Below are 21,381 nucleotides of genomic sequence, written 5' to 3' on the forward strand. Positions count from 1 at the left end.
GAGAGAGAGAGAGAGAGAGAGAGAGAGAGAGAGGGAGCATGCTCGGAAGTGAGCTTTTATTAGGAGGACTCTGTTCTTAGAAAGTTCTACCCATACAGTGCAGAAGAGGTAGGGCTACAAGGGAATAGGTGAGTGTAACTCAACCCTAGGGTTGCGCCCACAAAGAAGACCTCCTTACTATTCAAGCATTCTGTGCCCAAGCCACAACAAATGCAGTGGTTGGTCAGAGCCTGAGGCATCAGGACTGGAAGGTGTGGTCATTCAGTGTGGCTCCCCACACTGGACTCAAGTGATTCTTCTATCTCAGCCTCTCAGGTAGCTGGGACTACAGGCCTGTCTTCCTGTCACATTGTTAGAGAAAACCACAACAATGATTTCCTATGAGAATGACTCCTATTCCCAGAAGCTTTAAGTGTGTTTAAAAAATAACTCCTACAGAAAAAAAAAAAAAGACTCACCTCTATATATCCTTTCAACTTACCAGGTCTTTAAAAAGTATGCATTCGTACTATCCTTTTAGGGTTGGTCATTGGTCAATATTCAGCATTACTCAAAAACAACCTCTCAATGCCAATTTATTTCCAGATAAGATTTGGTCCATTTAAGGGAAATCATTAAGAATGAACCAAGGGACAGGGAATAAGGAGGCTGCCCATATCCACAGACATCCACCCAGGAGACACCAGCCTTTGATTTATAGATAAGGTATTCATTCCTAAGCAAAACAAATTTGATAAAAATAGAATAAGTCACTTAAAAATCTTACTTTCCAAGAAAGTCACATTTAGGGGCCTGGAAGTCCATGAAATGAGACCAGTTCAGCAACAGTATGGATTCTAAAATGGCTAATAAGGTGGCAGTGATGACCAAAGTTTTCCCACACTCATCACACTTATAAGGTCTCCCTCCAGTGTGGCTTCTTTGATGTTTCATAAGGAGTGTCCACCTACTAAAGCTTTTACACCACTGACTGCATTGATAAGGTTTCTCATCAGTGTGGATTTAGAGATGCTGGAAAAGTCCTGCATTCTGACTAAAGGCTTTGCCATACTGATTACACTGATAGCATTTCTCTTCAGTGTGTAATCTAAAGAGCTGAGGCAGAAAGCCTTTCCACATGCTTCACATTGATAGGGTTTTTCTCCTGTGTGGATTCTTCTGTGTCTGATGAGGCCATTGCTGGCACTGAAGGATTTCCCACACTCCCTTACATTGATAGGGTTTCTCTCCAGTGTGGTTCCACTGAAAGCCTTCCCACATTCTTCACATTCATGTGGCTTCTCCCCAGTGTGGATTCTCTGGTGCTGAATAAGGACTGAGCTCTGAGTGAAGCTTTTCCCACATTCATTCCACTGGTGACATCTTTCTCCAACTGAATGGCAACTCTGCTTTTCTACCTTGTTCTCATGTTTACAAGTTTCTCTGTACTTAGAATCCAGAGAATCATTTTTTTGGAATCTGCTCTCCCCAAAATGTTCCATTTCTTTTAAGACTTTCTGTTTTGATACCAACTTCTGGTTTTCAGTTATAGTCTTACCCCCTGGAATAATAAATGGACCAAACAATGTCATCCTTCTCCATTATGAAAAAGCACTATCATAGGATGGAAATCAGATGTATATATTCTAAGAATGCAAACCTAACAGTTTAATGTCAGGAGTTTTAAATGGGGATATTAAGGTCAAGAGCATTGCTGAAATTGCTGGAAGGGATTACCCAGAAAAAGCAAGATTCCCAGAGAGGATGCACATGACCAGTTACTACAAACTATTCACCACAAGACTAGCACTGTTCTAAGTGTTTCATACATATTAACTTGTTGAATTCTCAACTGACTATTTGACTGAGGTATGATGATTAGCCCCATTTCATAGATGCATCAATTGAAGGAACAGAAAGCTTCCCTGAACCGCTTGTTGTCAAGAGCTACAGAATAGCAATGCTTAAATTCCAACTCAGGCAATTTGGCTCCAAAGTCCACAGTCTTAAACAATTTCCTACAGAGAGCCAATGGAGATCTCCTGAATGGACCCGTCAAAGTCCTTACCTTGTTCTTGAAATTGGTGGAGGCCAAAAGCTTCATATTTGAACTGTGTGTCACCATAGACTGGAGCTGGATGACTGTTGATTCCTGCTTGCCCTTAGGATGTACCATGTCCTCTGTAAGCACATTAACATGTCTGTATTCCTGGTATGGGGCCTGAAGGCAGGTATATTTGGGTTCATAAGAGAAAGACTATGAGAGTCCAAGCTAATACTTAATTAAAGAGATCATATGGAATAATTTGAAACATTTTCTAAAGCAGTGGCTCAATGGAAGGAGCAGAGTTTAGTTTCATACTCTAAAAGAGAACAGGGGGATGGTTTAAAATAGGTAGTTTTTGATAGTCCTCCCTTTAAAAGACAGAGTCTAACTCCCCTTCCCTCGAGTGTGTACTGTACTTAATGGCTCACTTCTACTGAACAAAAGTGTGACAGAAATGATGGTATATAACTTCTATGTCATGAAAAGCATTGTGGCTCTTTCCTTTCTTTTTCCTCCTGAGAAAACCAGCTGATATGTCATAAAGATATTGAAGCAGGTCTAAGAGGAGACTGATGGAGCAAAGAACTAAAACCTCCTGCCAACAGCCAGAGAGAAAATTAAGCTGCCAACAACCATAAAAGTGAGCCATCTTGGAAGTGGATCCACCAGCCTCATTCAAGTTACCAGATGACTATAGTCTTGGCTGACATCATTACTGCTACCTAATAGGAGATTCTTCTAAGTAGCTCCCAAATTCCTGACTCATAAAAACTGATGTTGTTGCTATTGTTAAGCTAGTAAAGTTCAGGGGCAACTGTTTATACAGTAACAGAGAACTAAGACATGTAGTTAAAGCCAACTAACCTGTGTCACCAAACTTCACTCTTCATTTAGTATTCAATGTCTAGAAGCCCATCTTCCTCCTCTTACCTGGTTCCCAGGCTCACTAAGCTCTTGCTCCAGATCTTCCACCACAGCCACTCTCTAGATGGTGCTCCTGCACCCAGGCCTGTAGCTCCTCAGGTAGAATGATCAGGAGCTGCTCTAGCACCAGCAGCTCTAGAATATGCTCCTTGGTGTGAATCTCTAGTCTCCGCCACTGATGACAGAGTTCTTAGAGCCTGCTTAGAGCTTCTCAAGGACCAGGAGTCTCTTGGAAACAAAATTGCCTAAAAAAGTCTGTGTGAGGCCTCCTGGCCAGAAAAGCTGTTCACTGGAAGGTAGGTTTCTTGATCCCAGAGAGGATCTTCTTCCACCTTCACAATCTTAAGTTCATCCTGTTCCTCTGCTGAAGCCATTCTGGAACTAATTTAGAAGACTCACACCAACTTGGGGTAAAAAAGAAAAATCTGTGATTTAAGATTTAATCTTCTTTTTAAATTTTTTTTGGTAGTTGTAAACAATAACTTTATTTTATTTATTTATTTATTTTTATGTGGTGCTGAGGATCCAACCCAGAGCCTTGCACGTGTGAGGTGAGCACTCTACCGCTGAGCCATAACCCCAGCACTTTGATTTAATCTTCTTAAGGAGGATATACCTAATGATAGAACATTATGTATTAACAGAAAATAAAACAATAAGAAATGCAAAGTATTAAAATAAATGAATAGAATACTATCATTTATGTTAATAAACAGTATATTAGGTATTTAGTTTGTTTAGAAACTGGAAAAAGAGTATGGCAGAATACATCAATGGCCTCAAGTCTTCACCCTTCTCTGTAGTCTATACTTAGTAGTGCCCTCCCATTGTGATTCTGGGCTCAACTATATGACTTTGACCAATGTGATATTAGCAAATGTGACACAAACATAAGCTTTAAAAGCTTAAAAAGGTTTTCTTACTCTTACCCTCTGAAATCTCCATGCCCAGGCTAGCCTTCAGATAATAAGAGGCATATAAGGCAAATCACTCCACTGGAGCAGCTAACAAACAGGTGACATGTGAGTGTGCCTAGTCTGAGATCTGTAGGGCTGTTTATATTGTTTGATTGTTCTACCATACTTAATGAAAGAGATCACATAGAACCATACAACCAAGCAAACAATGTAAGTAAAAGTAACAAAGAGTCTAAGGACAGGCTGGGAATTCAGGTGGTTAAACCACAAAATGTTCAGTGTGAGAAAAAAATGTGTGACAAGAGAAAAAGATGCATTATATTAGAATTTAAAAACACTTTCAATTCTAGAATAAAATGTTTATATTTTATTATATGAAAACTGAGGGAAAGTTAAGATAACATTTAAGCTGAGCTTTTAAGTATAAATGGAATGGGCAACATGGAGTAGGATTGAGGAATGGGAAGAACTATTCAAAAGGCCTTGACACAGGGCATACTGTGGTCAGAGAAACTAAAGGATTGGATTTTATAAATACAACAAGAAACCACCAAAGGCTTTAAAGAAGGAAAGTGACAGAACTGGCCTTATGTAATGAGAAGTTCTGCTACTGGACAAAGAATAGCTGAGGGAATGAGGGTGAAGCCATTAGTGGAAGCAGAAAAGTCAAGAGTTGAAAGCAGGTGGGAGTGGAGGGTATTGTATGCAATTTGGAAAGACTTCCATTTAGATGTTACTGCATTCAGCAACTAATATAACTTTGAAAAATACATACAAATGAAAGGAGAAACAGCTTAACTTTCATAAATGCAGTTCAGTCATTGTTCAAATATTTATGGAATTATGCTAAGAATTGTGAATACCAGAAGCTTATAGCTAGTGGGGATAAATGCACAACACAATGAAATAAAAGTTATCGTTTAGGAGGTGTGTATACACAAGGCATGCTCCTGGAGGAAGTAGGAGAGTTCTTTCTAAATTCAATATTCAGTTTCTATACATTAACTGTAATTCACAAAGAATTCATTTCACAAATATTTATGCCTACTATGTGCCTATTATTTGTGCCTATTACATCAGGCAGCAAAGAATGAAACAGAGTTTGATGTGTCCCCATTTTTCTTCATTACACTAAAAACAGCAGAAAGCATAAAAGATCATTTCCTCATTAGCTTCAGTATTTTTAGCAATAACAAAGAGAAAATATAAATCATAAACTACCTGTCATAAAATAAATCCCAAAGGATAACCAATCACAACAAGAAGGAAATAGAGGAACAACTTAAATACCCTGAAGAAACAAGCAAATCCAGAAATGGAGATACCATACTGGTACTCCTTACTGCCTTACTTCTTCAGAAAGGCAATAGGATGAAAAAAGGAAGGACAAGGACAAGGTTGTATTAAATTAAAAGTGATCTTCAAAACTACTTGCAGCAGGGCTCAGCGGCACAGGCCTGTAATCACAGTGGCTTGGGAGGCTGAGGCAAGAGGATCAAGAATTCAAAGCCAGACTCAGCAGCAATTTAGAGAGACCCTAAGCAACTCAGTGGGCCCTGTCTCTAAATAAAATAAAATATGGTTCAGTGGTTAAATGCTCCTGGGGTTCAAGTGAGCGCCACCATGCCAGCCCCAGGCTGTAATAATCATTTTTGTCTGGTTGCATTCAAGATTTGTTTTTTTATCTTTGGTTTGTGCACCATGACTATGATATGCTTAGGTTTATTTTCTTATTTTTCATCTCGGGGCTCATTGAAGTTCTTGGATCTAGATGTTGATGTTTTCCACCATCTTTGGAGCAGTTGCAACCCATTATTTTTAAAAAAATTTTCCTATCTTATTCTCTTTCCTTTTTTTTATAAGACTCCAGTTTCATGACTATTAGGCCATTTTATATCATTTACAAATCACTAAAATTCTTTCTATTTTTCTTCAATCCATTTTCTCAGTGCTCTTTGGATTGAAAGCTTTCTTTTCCTATATCCTACATATTGTTAAGACCATCCAGTAAATTTTTTTTTCATTTCAGAAATTTTACTTTTCAGTAGTAGAACTTGATTTGCTTACCCTCTTGTAGTTTTGATTCCTTTACCAGTTTTCCCATTTGTTTACTCATTAAAACTATATTTTCTTTAATCATTGAACATATTTAAAATTGCTGCTTTGTACTTATTATCTACTAAATCATATTATATTATATTTATTATCTACTAAATAATTTAGGTCATCTCTGCATTTGTTTCTATTTAATCCTTGGAAGGGGACTTATGGATATCATGTTCTTACATGCTTTGCATGTACAGTAATTTTTAATCGTATATTATATATAGCAGATGATATATATTAAAGCATAGAAATATGATTTCTTCCTGCAATGCATTTTGTTCTGGAAGACAGTATTTTAGGGTTTTGGTCTGTTTGTTTTTTTGATATTGGAGATCGAACCCAGGGCCTTGCAAATGCTAGACAAGCATTCTACCACTGAGTTATATCCCCATCCCTGAAAGGCAGTTAGTTTTATGATAGTTTTCTTTGATTCTTAAGAAATTGATTTTAGATTTTGTTAGTGTGGCTATAGAGAGACTCTTACTCAAGGGTATACTCCTTACTTATACACCTTTACTCCTAAGGAATGTTTTTGTTTGTTTATTTGCTTGTTTGGGGGTTTGGGGTAGTTGTTGTTTTTATCTTATAGGTTTTTATTTTTGTTTTTTGATAGGGCTGGAAAAGGTATGATCTTTTTTTTTCTGTGAATAACTTCTTTTTTTGGTACTAGAGATTGAACCCAGGGACACTCTACCACTGAGTCACATCCCCAGCCCTTTTCATTTTTTTATTTTCAGACAGGGTGTCACTACATTGCTTAGGGCCTCACTTAGTTGCTGAAGCTAGCCTCGAATTTATGATCCTCCTGCCCCAGCTTCTTGAGCCCCTCAAATTACAGGTGCGTGCCACCATGCCCAGCTGCTTAACACAAAAAAAAAAAAACACACAATAGCAAAGGCAAAGAATACAGTCATTTTAAATTAGAAAAATTGTATACTTTTGTGTGTATGTATGTGTGTATATATATATATATAATTAATATTGCTATTGGTTAAGAGTATATATTAAAAGTAGAAATGGGAGTTTTCACATACCAAACAGAAATTCAAAAATGTATCAAATACAACTCTTACTAAGTTCAGTCTTTAAAATATTCAAAACTTTGACTAAAGCTAGTAATAGTGGCACTTGCCTGTAATCCAGCAACTTGGGAGGCTGAGGCAGGAGGATTACAAGTTCTAGACCAGCCTTCTTAGCAACTCAGGGCAGCCCTCAACAACCTAATGAGATCCTGACTCAAAATTAAAAAAAAAAAAAAAACTAATTCTGAGAACTTACCCTAAAGAAATCTTAATTTTTTTTAAAAAAAATAACAAAGTTCTTTATTACCTATTATTATAATGGCACAAAATAAAAATAAACTAAATATGAAGCAATCAAAGAATGATTCGATAAATAATGGTACAAATTTTCGATAATGGTAAGAAAAAGATGCTGTTAATGCAAAAATGCTTACGTAGGGAATGGAAAATGCTTACGTAGTTCAGTGGAAAAGCATGTGCTCACCAAAAAAAAAAAAAGTTTATAAGATTAAGTCTAAACCATGCCTTGTGGCACATACCTGTGATCCCAGCCACTTGGGAGGCTGAGAGGCTGAGGCAGATGATCATAAGGTCAAGGCCACCCCGCACAACCTAGCCAGACACTATCTCAAAATAAATTTTATATATATATATATATATATATATACATATATATATATATATATAATTATGTACATAAATTATATAAGTTTTATATATAGTATATATACCATAATTATATCTATACCATATATATGTAATATAGGCCATATATAAATCATATATATATATCCAGTCCTTTAAATAAGTATATATGTTTATTTATTTATTTAAAGGGCTAGGTATATAGCTTAGTTGACAGAGCACTCCTGGGTTCAATTTCTAGCAAGATACAGTCTTTCATGTTACAGTTGAACTCTCCTGATGTTATCAGTCTTTCCACTTTTACTGAGCTTGAACTCATATAGGACTGAAGTAAATCCTCAACTTGTATGATCTTTGTTCTCCTTTGATCCATCACTGTAACAGTCAGAATTTAGACTTTTGGGGGGAGAGGAGTTACTGGGGATTGAACTCAGGGGCACTCAACCACTGAGCCACATCCCCAGCCCTTTTTGTGTGTGTGTGTGTGTGTGTATTTTATTTAGAGACAGGGTCTCACTGAGTTGCTTAGCGCCTCACTATTGCTGAGGCTGGCTTTGAACTCAGGGATCCTACCAAGCCACTGGGATTACAGGCATGCATCATTTCCCCCAGCTTCTTTTAGAATTTTGTCCTTTGTATGGTCAACTCAGCCCTCAGCCAAGGATGCACAGGGAACTTCCAAACCAACTTCTCAGTTTCCCCATCTGTACTGCCTCTTTTTTTATACTTTAACCTCCCAAAACTCCAACTGCTTCCAGCAACCCTGAACTCTTATGTCTGTCTCCACACATTAGTGAGATTGTGATGCTTTACAGGGGCTCAGACTCCCTATTCTGTGGTTGAGAAATTGTTTCCAGGCAGAGAGACAGGGTAGTGGTTCCTGTTCCAGAGCTAGTTCTCAGCACTAATTATGTTCACAGGAAGAAAGCCCCTGTAACACTGAAATAGATAGGATGTAGAACATTTTCCCAAGCTTGCACACAGGAACCACAGTCCAGTACACTTAGTTAGATGTACTTTGGGGAAAGGAGGAATATACAGCTTTTAGTACCTTGCACAAAGTTTGAGTTGAGTTGATATTGATATCTAGGTGCCAAAGTGTCATTGTAGCCCCTGTTAGAATGTGTATATGATGAGGATCAGACAAGAAATGAAGTTCTAGTCTAGATAAGACTCATATTGGGTCTATAGACATCTCCACCCCACCACACATACATCTGTGTTAATTGCTTCACTCATCTCTGAATTTAAAATGGAATGACAAATTCCAGATTTGGAGTAATCCTACATTGATCTTTTTGGCTAGAGTTAAGAGTTAATACACTGGAGAAAACCAAATGGTAGTTGCTGCCCTTTTTCCAGCCAAAAGAATAACAACAACAATAACAAATTAATCCCAGCAGGAGTGTGGAAAGGTTAATGCAACTTTAAAAGTAAAAGAATACATCCCTCTCCTTTACCTCACCAACCTGGCCCCTGTTTTAAAAAGAAAGAAAGAAAGAAAAGAAAAGAAAAAGATTCCAGGGAGTGACAGTTAACCAACAAAAACTCAACAAAATAGTAGTCCCAGTTGGAGCCATGATGCCAGATATGGTATATTTTCTAAAACAGATTAATATGAACTCAGTTCTATAATATACATTGATCTGATAAGTGCATTCTTATACATCCTTTTAGAAAGGAAAAACAGAAATGATTCATATTAGCATAAGACAGACAAAAGTTTACATTTCTGGTTGTTTCCCAAGGTCCATGTCAGCTATCCTGCCCTCTATTACATTATAGTCAGAAGGGATATAAGCTAGCAGGCATTTCTAATATTGGATGATAAATTATACAGACCACAGGAGCAAAATGTACTATGTTGGAAGTCTTGTTAAAATGTATTTGCTACAGAAGGAAGGAAGTATATCCCAGTGAAGATTCAAGTGCCAGCCATGCAAGTGAAGGTTTTAAATATTCCAGTTATCTGGGACATGACAGACCTTCTCTAAATTAAAGATGAAATTACTGCATCATGCACTTTTACTTTTATTAAAAAGAAAGTGGAGACTTTCATGTCTGTAATTCCAGCAACTTGGGAGGCTGAGACAGGAGGATAACAAGTTCTAAGCCAGCCTCAGCAAGTTAGAGAGACCCTGTCTCAAAATTTAAAAAACAAAAGATGGGTAAATGTCTGGGAATATGGCTCAGTGGTAAAGTGCCCCTGAGTTAAATCCTCATTAACCACCACCACCACCACCACCACCCCAAAAAAAGAAAAAAAGAAATGATCCTAGATTCTTTTTAAAATGTGAAAGTTCTTTTTGACTTTTAAGTCTTTATGCTTACTGAAATTGATTTTTGTACAACGTGTGAAGTAGAAACCCAATTTTATTTATTTTCCCATTAGATATCCAAATTACAACAGTATTTGCCAAGTTAACTCCTTCTTTCCACAATGATTCTGAATGCCATTCCTTATTTATTGAGCATTGGTTTTTCAGTCCCCAATTCTGTTTAAATTATCTAGTTACTATCGTTGTGCTGCTACACTGTTTTAACTGTTATACATTTACAATAAATCTTTACATGGGCCCCGCAAAGGGGGCTAGAGAGGCTGAGGCAGGAGGATCAAAGCCAGCCTCAGCAAAAGTGAGATGCTAAGCAACTCAGTGAGACCCTGTCTCTAAATCAAATACAAAATAGGGCTGGGGATGTGGCTCAGTGGCCTAATGCCCCTGAGTTCAATTCCTGGTACAGCTCCCCACACCCCAAAATCTTAACATATCCAGTAGAGACAGTTTCTGCACCTCCTTCATTCACTGAAAAAAAAAATTTCTTTGATCTTCTTCACTCTCTCATTATTCCATAGAAATTTAAAATAGGCCAAGTTCCACAGAACACACTATTGGGATTTTTATTGGCTTTGCATTGAATTTATGTATTATTTTAGGAAGAAATGACATTGTCATATATTTAGTTCGCATATACATAGATATGGTATGTATCTCAATTATTTATCCTTAATAAATAAAGCTTTATAATGTTTCCATTAAAGCATTTTTTTTATTTCTTTGCTTCTGTAATTGTTGCCTTTTAAAAATCACTTTTCCTAACTTGTGCTGGTGATGGGAAATGCAATTATGAATGTCGATATTTTAAAAATTTAACTTTTGCCAAACCCTTTTATTAATCCCCATAATTTAAGTGCTAGATTACCTTGAATTTTCTAGGCAAACCATTTGGCATGCTCCTTAAAACTGTTATGTATTTTTAATTAATATTTTAATTAATGCAAACAGCTCTTAAAAATACATTTAATAAAGGTATGGTAACACTCTTCCTCACACCCTTTCCCCTTTTCACAGTTTCTAGCTTTCACCTCTCACAGGTAACCACTATTATTAATTTTCTTACGAATTTTCTTATGCTTTTTTTGTGACCATAAAAGCAAATATAATTTAAATTCTTTTTACTCCCTTCTATTCCCAAACGTGGCAAACTATATACAGAGTTCGGCGCATGATTTTTTTTCCTTTGTTATCGACGGAAAATGTTTTGAAGTCTCTTTAACAGCAAGAAGAGAAGAGAGGGGCGGCGAAGAGGAGGGGAGCCAGCAAACGACTGAGTGTCAGTCCGGGAGGTGGCTAGAGAGGCCCGGAAGTGGCCTCTGTGCCCGCCCTGCGGGTGGTTTGCTAGTTTCGGACACTTTTGTGAGTATGGGGGTGAAAGGGAGGCGTCCATATGGCGCCCACTTTCTTGTGTGGGTTTAGTTCACCCATGGCTGTCCTGCCAGTCCTGCCCTTCTTTTGTCCCCGAGTAGGCACAGAGGAGTCCTTTCCTGGCAGTGCCTTTGCAGTCTGCGGAGAGGGAGACCCTGGGCGAGGCCTTGGCGGGGGCGGGGAGGGTGCTCCTTGGCCCTAAGAACTGGTATCGGGAGTGCCTACGCCAGGCGCTTTGTGATTCCCTTATCCAGTGCCTTTTCCGGGTGTCTGGGTGGTCCCTTAGGGTGTCTGGAAATAGGATTCGTGGGTCACACAGACAACACAAGCATTGAAAAACGGGAACCCTTAAATTTTTACTCGTCCTGGAGACAAGGTCAGTTCTTTAAGTTACTATGTCAACGAGTCAGGACTTTGGAGTTGTATTGCCTGGTTGGATCCCACCCCTACCACTTATTAGCTGTGTGATTTGGGACCAGTCCCTTAACCTCTCTGTACCTTATTTTACTGCTTCGTAAAATGGGGATTGATATCACCTAACTCACTGGGTCAATGTGAAGATGAAGTGATCTAATATGGGTAGGATGCTTTTTAAAGTACCAGGTACAGAGTAACCACAATGTAAAGATTGGCTGCTGTTATTTGTTATTTCTAATGACAACAGCACATTGTCTTCAGTGAGTAGTGTTAATGACTGGCTTTTGTTACTGTTTTTTCTTTCTTTTTTGAATTTTGGTGTCATTTACCAGTTCTCTTTGTAATGGATGATTTCTGTATTTTAGGAAGGAAAAAATAAGATACTCTGAATATTCTATCCCAAAGCGAAAACTCAAAGTGGTTTGGTTTGTGTGTTGTAATGTCCCAGGGACAAGCTCTCTTAATTTATTTTGCAAAGGAGAAAGGAAGTGTTGTGGAAGAAGGCAGTTTATTTTACTTAAGGGGGTTGAAAAAGAGTCCAGAAAGGAGGGGACATGTAAGTTGGACTTCTGGGCTTGAGTGCTGTTTACTCTGAAGATACATGGCAGCATGTAGGAAAATACTTATTAAGAGCATAGTTAAGTTTGGTAGGGTAGCTGCTGAGCTCTTGCAAATTCAGGGTATCTTTATGCCTTTTTAAAAAACAGATTCCTCTGTTGAATGTGCATAGTCTGGAAGACACGAGTGTCTGAGCCCTATCTGAGCTCCCACTGGCCCCTTTGGCTGAGTGGTCTGAACAATGACACCTACATGACCGACCATTCAAGATAGTCTCTTAGTTCATTTATGGAGAGAGGATCACCAGTTGGTTGTGATCAGAAATAGGTGCTTATCTGGAATTAAAGCATTAGTGATTTTAGGCAGGAGAAGGCCTTGGTTAGGTATTTTAGAGAGCACTCTCTGGTGGCAGCCTGAAAGATGTAGGAAGCTGGGTGGGTTAAAAGTACTTAATTAGGCTAGAGACAAAAATGAGGACCTGAGCCATGCTGATAGCAGGGAGAATAGATTGAGAGACATTCTAGGGGTAGAATAGATTGGAACAAGTGATCCTTGTAGCAACTAGAGGTAATCAAATAATTCTAAAGAAGCCTAGTGACTAGTTGCTGCTGTACTAGGGAATATTTAACTGGAGAAAGAATAGATGAGGCAGCAAGAAAATCAGCCTGGGTCAGGGCATACCGAGTTGTGTTTGTTTGCAAAATTTCCAGGTAGAAGTGTCTGGGAGGCAGCTCAAGATAGAAATCAATATTTGTGGAGGAAGGGGGGGTAACTAGGTGACTGAACCTAGGTTATATTCTGGTAAAGAGCTCTACTACTGAGCTAGACCTTCAGCTCCTTTTTAAAAATATATTTATTTTGAGACAAGGTCTCACTAAATTGCCAAGACTGGCTTTTGCCTTGGCCTCCTGAGTAGCTGGGATTATAGGCATGTGCCACCACACCCTGTTTATATCAAGACTCTTTAACTTAAAAATTAAATCAATAGCTTAAGAAATATGAGTTAATATCCTACAAGTAATTCAAGAATGTGGAAAGAGAAAAGAAAGGTCAAGAACAGAATACCCAAAGCACATTCAATTAAAAGGAGAAAAGCCATGGAATTATACCATTAGCTGACATTAATATAGTACTCAGCACACACTAGGCACTGTTCTAAAAACTATTCAAAAACTTGATGTTCATAGAATCCTTGTCTGTTATTACTATATCTTAAAAATGAAAGTGAGACACAGAAATGTGTAGTTTACTAAGATCACCTAACTAGTAGGTGGTCAAATCGGGTTATGAACTCAGGAAACGTGGCTTGAAAGTGTGCATCTAACCAGATTGTGATAGAATGCTGGGAAGAGACAGGAAGGATGAAAGCAGAACAGAATTCAGGTCCCTGAATCCAGGGAAAGTGAGTTTCTGGAAGTAGACACCAGCATCAGCCTTGTTGATTTAGAAAAAGCCATGAAAAATGGAAACAGAAGGAAGTATCCCTGGTTACTTCTGCAGGAGAAATTTTAATGGCTTTCTTCCTGGTTTGCTGTGTACAGTGTGTTGAAGGCTAAGTGGGAGCTTAGGAACAGAGTCCAAGTCTGGAAGACTTTCTTTTAAGAAGTTTGGACTTGAAGGGGAGTAAAGAGTGGCAGATTAAAGGAGTGGCAAGGATCGGGGCAGCCACTGCTATGTTCAGAGCAAAAGCTTGGTGATATTCTTTGATATTTCTTAGAGAAACAGAAGATCCTCCAGTGCAAAGTTCAAAGAAGTCTGGGGGAATTTTTTTTTTTTTTCACGAAGATGAACCCAGGGGCACTTTACCACTGAACCACATCCCCAGCCCTTTTTATATTATATTTAGAAACAGGATTTCACTGAGTTTCTTAGGGCCTTGCTAAGTTGCTGAGGCTGGCTTTGAACTTGAGATCCTCCTGCCTCAGCTTCTTGAGCCACTGAAATTACAGGTGTATGCCACTGTGCCCATGGTCTGGGGAAATTCAACTTTCTCATTTGAATGTAAGTTAATTTTCTACCAGTTGTTTGGACGAGCCTCACAATCAGAGAAAAAAATTCAGTTCTATTTCTTTTGCCACAGAGCCTGCCATCTTTTCTTTCTCCTCCTAAATGTAGCACCTTGACCACAGGGACCTAGTATTTATTTCCTATTGCTACATAGCAATTTGCCAGATATTTATAACTTAAAACTTATTATTCCCAGTTCTGAGGTCAGAAGGCCAGGGAGGCTCAACTGAGTTGTCTGTTTAGGGTCTTCCAAAGTCAAGATGTTGGTAGAGCTGAGCTTTTATTTAGAGGCCACTTAAAAGCTCATTAAGGTTATTGGTAGAATTAAGTTCCTCCTGATTAGTCTGGTAAATCTGAGATGATATCTCATCATACTCAAAGTCCTGGGAATTAGAACAGCTAATCCTTAGGGTCATCTTAAAATTCAGTCAACTACAGACCTGGTTGCTAATGGGATCATTCTGAGCTAATCACTGAGAGAAGCTTCCAAGAGTCCAAAGTAGCCTGCTCTTTGCTGAAAGTTGGTTGCTCCAGCATCAGTTTATATCTGGATTAGTGAGTGCCTTGGAGGGTGTCCACATCCACTCCCAGGACATCCTTTGAGGATCTTAATGTGGGGTTCAGGTTTGGAGTGGTTCAGAGGATGTAGCTGCAGAGGCACTTGAACCTGGGGGAGAAATCTCTGCAACTGCTCCTAGGCAACATCCCCAGGAACCTGAGCATGAGAGGAGGGCACTCTTAGCAAATTGAGTAACTAATAAAGATTTTCACCTTACAGGAATTTCCAAAAGTACAGCTTGCAGCTACAGTGAGGCCGATATTGCCTTGGCTAAGAATGGCTAGAGAGTCGAGGGAAAGCACAGCCCTGGATGACCACTCTGCAGACGACCAGATGGGGCTTCTGGTCATAAAGGTGGAGGAGGAAGAGGCCTCTGCCTTTGCAGAGGAAGCCAGTTTGCCCTGCAGCCCCGACCAGGGCAAGGAACACTGCCGCCAGCGCTTTCGTGCTTTCTGCTACCCTGAGACAGCAGGACCCAAAGAGGTGCTGAGCCAGCTCCGAGAGCTCTGCCGACAGTGGCTGAGGCCTGAGATGCACAGCAAAGAGCAAATCCTGGAGCTACTGGTGCTGGAGCAGTTCCTGACCATCCTGCCCAGGGAACTGCAGAACTGGGTGTGGAAGCAGCATCCAGAGAGTGGGGAGGAGGTGGTGGTACTGTTGGAGTATTTGGAAAAGCACCTGGATGAGCCCACACTGCAGGTAGAAAGAACAGGTTTATTATCTGAGAGCTGTGGTCTGTTCCTTCCTGAAGATCAGAGTGAGGGGCATTCCTTTAAGATCAAGAGTTCTATCACTTTTTGTACTGTGAACCAGTTTAGCAATATTCTGGACCCCTTCTCAGAATATTTTTAAATACATAAAGGAAAATAAAAAAGGATTACAAAACAACTCCATTGTATTGATAAACATTTAGCAAAGTATTAAATTTGTGATGAAGCTGTATATATGCCTTTTTAAAAAAATTAATGCACTAAGTTAATAAGATCTAAGGACGGGGCTTGAAGATTTTTCTGCTGGGAAAAATCTGCAATTTCTGTTGAGGACAATCTTGCAACTACTTATACCACATTGGTTTGTTGCTTTCATTCACAATTCAAGTAAATACTACATTTTTCTTAGAGATTCGTAAAAAAAAAAATAATAATAAGATTAATTTTTTTCCTGTCCAAATTCATAGACCATTTGGTATGGAATCCATAGACCTTTGCTTTTGAACCTCTGGTAGAAAATGGGTTCTTACCTCCATCTTCTGGCTTGTTTTATGAGGTTGTTTCATTTTTGCATTATCCGAGCCCTTGTACACATTCCCTCAGAGAACATTTGGCCAGAGCCTTTTAACCAGTGACTAGGAGACCAAAGTTCTTGACTTGGATCTATTGCACTGAGCTCTATAACAGAAAGTCATTTCAAGTCTCTTAACTTATTTATAAAGGATGTGGGAATTTCTGAGTTATACAAAGAGAGTGACTTAGAAAATATAATTTAAAAATTTTTTTTTAGTTGTAGATGAACACAATACCTTTTACTTTATTTATTTTTATGCAGTGCTAAGAATCAAACCCAGTGCTTCACGCCTGATAGGCAGTTGCTCTAGCACTGAACCACGACCCCAGCCCAGAAACTAGCCAGCCAGATCCTGTGTTGGTTGATTTCACATACTGTAAACTTACTTACTTGTTCCAAAAATTCTTCAAGCTAAAAATTATTATCCTCATTTTTCAGATAATAGTTTGTTTGTTTTTTTAGAATGTCTCACCAGTTTCCAAAGTGCTTATATACATTTGATAAACGCACAAATGTATATAATGAAGGGACATAGATTTAAGAACATGACTCTGGTGCCATTCTGCCTGAACTCTCATCTTAGCACTTATTAGTCACTTATTAGCCAAGTGACCATGGGCTAACCTGTCTCAGTTTCCTCATAAGTAAAAATGAGGATAAATAATAGTATGTACCTTTTAAGGTAGCTATTCATGTTGTTATTTTATAGTACTTTTATATACAGTGCCAGGCTTATAAAAAGTGCTATAGAAGTATTTGATGAATAAATGAAAATAAAAACAAATGAATGACTTCTAGGTCCCAGGTGATGACCAGGGGCAAGAATTGCTCCGTTGCAAGGTGGCACTGTTGACACCAACCCTAGAGTCACAAAATAGCCAAGTCCCACCAGTGAAGGCTCTGCTCAAGTGTGAATCTTTGCAATGCCAGCCCTTACAAGATAGAGGTGAGTATTATCTTCTGACCTGTATGAATTCTACAGATCTCATCCAGTTTCACTGAAGATTCACCTAGAAGATCCATTTACCTGTTCGTCATTGATCAATCCTATTTTGAAACTAAGACTAAAAGGGAAATTGCAAACACAATTGTGGAAATCTTTCCAAGTCTCAGCATCATGAATAAGATGTTACTAAAATTTGGGTATGGAAAGAATTTTCTCTAAATACATTTAACATGTGAATTACAGAGGACTCTTATGTTGTAGCCAATGTTGTTGGCACTGGGGATATAGCCATCAGTGAGACAAACATTGCGCCAATGGAGTTTCCATTCTATTGTAGAATATGGCAAATATACAATTAATAAAACAATTTAGTAGTAAGACCTGTGAAGAAAATAAACAGAAATCTATAGTGCCAGCCAAAATATCCCAGTTTTAAGACTATTACAAATTAAAAGCTCTAAATTTTCTAAACCCTGGGTCTGTTATTTTAAAAAAAAAAAAAAAACATGAAATTTACTCCAGAGGAAACAAATATATGCTCTCTGGTGTTCTCTCAAGTTCCCTGAACGTGTGTAGGTTCTTGTGACACACAACACTGGGACACATCAGACAATGTGCAATCTTTATTTCTCAACAGAGGTTCTAGCCTAAACCAACTGTTTTCCCCCATTTTACTGTTTGCCTCCTATAAGGAAACCTGAAGTTCTTTTTCATGTTCTGTCTCTTGAACCAGAGTCCCATTTCTGCTTTTCTGGGTCCAACCTTATTTGACTCCTCTTAGTTTTTCAAAACCAAAGCAGAATTCACTCTCACAGCTACTAATCAAAAATCCCATTGTTTTCCCCCTCCCTAACAAAATTCAAAGGATCCTCCAATGGAAAGCTTGTGTATGTGTGTTTGGTGTTGGGGGGGGGGGGGTTGTTCCTTTCATTTTGCTATTCCTTACAAGGGTCCTGAATTTTTGCATGCTTTTTTTAAATGTCTACAGAGCACACCAGATGTCTTTAGCCCTAGAATTGGAGCTATTGGGATCAGGCACTTTGGAAAAGTATATGCTCTGTATAAACTTGTTTGGCAGAAATTTATTAACCCAGGTTTTGAACTTGGATTCCACAAGGCAGAAAGTCTGACTGCCAAGGTAGATCTAATCCAGAGTGTCTTTCCTTCTTAGTTGCCCAGGGAGACAGCTGCAGAGAAGACACCGTGTTAGCTGCCAGGCTCACTCTAGAGTCCCGGGTGAGCTAGAGCCCCTCATCTTCCCCCAATCCCTTTTACTATTGTTGTACTTCCTAGGGCATTCCCTCCCTATGTACCCCACTAATGTCCTGACCCTAAATGCTCCACTCATATCCTAGGTGGGATATGAATTAGTGACTTGGGGAGTTGTCTATGCTTCCTAGATGTTCCCTACTGCGTTTGGTCAATCACTTCTGTTGCTATAGGGGATGCTGAAAACAGAAGATGTGGACTTGACTCTGACCCCTGAGTGGATACAGGTGGATTCATCTCAGGTGAATCTCTACAGAGATGAAAGGCAGGAAAACTGTGACAGCCTGATCTCCCTGGGTAAGACTAACTTCTCCCAAGGTTCCTTGGCATCTTTTGTTTATCAGAAAACCTGTAATTCTGTTAGGTTGGTAGAAGCTATTGATCCCATTATGTTTGGATTCAAAACCACCATTTTGAAACCCTGTTACTACACTTAACTCATTAATCCTTTATGTGTGTGTGTGTGTGTGTGTGTATACGCATGTATGTATATGTGTGTGTGTGTGTGTGTGTGTGTATATGATTTTAAAAATTTTTTTTAGGTGTAGGTGGACACAGTATCTTTATTTTATTTGTTTATTTTTATGTGGTATTGAGAATTGAACCCAGTGCCTCATACATGCTAGGCAAGTACTCTACCACTGGGCCACAACCCCAGCCCCTTATTAATTCCTTCTTAACTTACCTTCTTTATTGCCTTGTCAGTGGTTTAAGGGGCTAGAATCTCTACTACAATTCTGGTTCATAGGAGATGCCAACAAATGTGGCTGGTGGTATAGCTCAAATATAGAATGTTTGCCTAGCATGCATGAGGTCATGGGTTTGATCCCCAGCAGTGAGGGGGAGGGTGATTTCTTTTCCTTCCCTTCCTGTTCCTATCCCTAACTAAGAGGGCAGAGACTTTTCAGGAAATGGGCCGTGAGTCATAGAGCACGAGAGTTAGAAGCTACCTTAGATGTTGACTTCAGATCCTGAAGGGTTATCTGACTTGTCAGAGGTCTATAGCTGACAAGTTGGGGCTTCAACTTAGATATCCTGGTGCTGATGCCTGTTCTATTTGGGAATTGTATCTCTACCTAGGGCACATTCCAAGATAACTGCCCTTGTCTTTGGTCAGTGCCCAATTAATGAGTCTCCACTTTGGATATTTCAACACTTCAGAAATCCTTTCATTTACCCTGTTCATTGTCGCCTTCCACTCAGCTTTTTATTTTTTTATTTTTTTTAATGTTTTTAGTTGTAGGTGAACCCAATACCTTTATTTATTTATTTTTATGTGATGCTGAGGATTGAACCCAGTGCCTCACACATGCTAGGCAAGTTCTCTATCATGGAGTTACATCCACTTAGTTTTTTCAGTATCTAATTCTAGATGTATAGCCCTGGGCTAGGGATATAGCTCAGTTTGTAGAGTGCCTGCCTCACATGCACAAGGTCCTGGGTTCAATCCCCAGCACCACAAAAAAAAAAAAAAATAGATGTCTAGCCTTGCCCTTACCATTCTTACTGCTTAGAGACCATCCCTAACCCATGTATCCGCGGCACAGTCCTTGGGCCACCTTTTCTTCACTCATTTCATTCCCAATTGTACCCATCTTCCAATGCCCCATTCTCATTCTCAGGTCTCCCTCCCTAGCACTCTTTATTTCTATCCTTATTCCTGCACTTAAGTCTTCTTCCTTGGCACATATAGACCTCTGTAATGCTATTTCCTGGTACTCATCACAGAGCTTTCTTCCCATGGCACAGCACAATTGACAGTTGTTGGCCTTTGTTGTTTCAGCTGGTGAAATGCAGACTAAGATTGGAGATTTGCCTCTAGCTGAGGAACATCCAGAACAAGATCCTGGGAAGATACCATGCCACCAGGGTGAAGATGTTGCCCAAATGCCTACGTATGCAGAAGCTAGTGAACAGGAGGCCAGATTACACAGAAAGCAGAAAAATGCCACAGGGAGTAGGCGACACATTTGCCATGAATGTGGAAAAAGTTTTGCTCAAAGTTCAGGCCTGAGTAAGCACAGAAGAATCCACACTGGAGAGAAGCCCTATGAATGTGAGGAGTGTGGCAAAGCCTTTGTTGGAAGCTCTGCCCTTGTCATTCATCAGAGAGTTCACACTGGTGAGAAGCCATATGAGTGTGAAAAATGTGGCAAGGCCTTTAGTCACAGCTCAGACCTAATCAAACACCAGAGAACTCACACTGGGGAGAAGCCCTATGAGTGTGATGACTGTGGAAAAACCTTCAGCCAGAGCTGCAGCCTCCTTGAACATCACAGAATTCATACCGGGGAGAAGCCATACCAGTGCAACATGTGTGGCAAGGCCTTTAGGCGGAGTTCTCATCTCCTGAGACATCAGAGGATCCACACTGGGGAAAGAAATATTCAGGAACCTGACTGGGAAGGTCAAGGTAGAATGGAAAGCCAGTGGGAAAATGTTGGAACTCCTGTGTCTTATAAGTGTAATGAATGTGAAAGAAGTTTTACTCAGAATACAGGCCTTATTGAACATCAAAAAATTCATACTGGGGAGAAACCCTATCAGTGTGATACATGTGGAAAAGGCTTCACCCGAACTTCATACCTTGTTCAACATCAAAGAAGCCATGTAGGAAAAAAAATTCTGTCTTAGTGACCGGTGCTGTACATACTAAAGTTGGAGTTCATTTGTCATTAAACTGAAGCCAGCCTGGAGCCCTTACTGGTTACAGAAGTTTGAGGCTGGGGTTTTATTTACCAGTACATCATCAAGTATTAGAAAATATAATCTGGCTGAGATACATTATCTTCTACATTCCACTTAGTTTTTTCTAACAAGGTTATTGGAACGAAACTTATTTATAGGAAGCTATGGGAGAGTTGTTTGGAATTAAATTGATTTCCAAACTGGTTAATTGCTCTCAGCAAGCACTTTATGATGTCTATTTTTTTTTTTGGGGGGGAGGGGGGTGGTCTGATTGTGATCTGGGGGCTTGCTTCCCGTGACCCAATTCTT

At 39.3% G+C, this 21,381-nt stretch overlaps 2 protein-coding genes across 4 annotated transcripts; one reads left to right on the top strand and one right to left on the bottom strand.

The window, feature by feature from the left end:
- Nucleotides 1-762: 762 nt before the first annotated feature.
- Zscan31 (zinc finger and SCAN domain containing 31) lies at nucleotides 763-3,324 on the bottom strand. The gene is given in 9 exon segments (XM_015507150.1): nucleotides 763-1,091; nucleotides 1,094-1,205; nucleotides 1,207-1,241; nucleotides 1,244-1,540; nucleotides 2,048-2,096; nucleotides 2,099-2,200; nucleotides 2,957-3,002; nucleotides 3,004-3,200; nucleotides 3,202-3,324. Coding segments are annotated over 9 exon segments (1,290 nt in total).
- Nucleotides 3,325-11,225: 7,901 nt separating this feature from the next.
- Nucleotides 11,226-21,080, top strand: LOC107160496 (zinc finger protein with KRAB and SCAN domains 3). Of its 3 annotated transcripts, none has more exons than XM_048799954.1 (6): nucleotides 11,226-11,335; nucleotides 15,105-15,584; nucleotides 16,968-17,115; nucleotides 18,287-18,351; nucleotides 18,558-18,681; nucleotides 20,168-21,080. In XM_048799954.1, exons 2-6 carry the CDS (start codon nucleotides 15,162-15,164, stop codon nucleotides 21,016-21,018), a joined length of 1,611 nt encoding a protein of 536 aa, XP_048655911.1. In that variant the 5' UTR covers nucleotides 11,226-11,335; nucleotides 15,105-15,161; the 3' UTR covers nucleotides 21,019-21,080. The 3 variants fall into 3 exon arrangements, with proteins under 3 accessions (XP_048655911.1, XP_015362648.1, XP_048655912.1); XM_048799955.1 differs by lacking the exon at nucleotides 11,226-11,335 and adding an exon at nucleotides 11,349-11,720; XM_015507162.2 differs by lacking the exons at nucleotides 18,287-18,351; nucleotides 18,558-18,681.
- Nucleotides 21,081-21,381: the final 301 nt, after the last annotated feature.

Source organism: Marmota marmota, unplaced genomic scaffold (genome assembly GCF_001458135.2).
Source record: "Marmota marmota marmota unplaced genomic scaffold, marMar, whole genome shotgun sequence".
In the NCBI taxonomy this organism is placed as follows: Eukaryota; Metazoa; Chordata; class Mammalia; order Rodentia; family Sciuridae; genus Marmota; species Marmota marmota.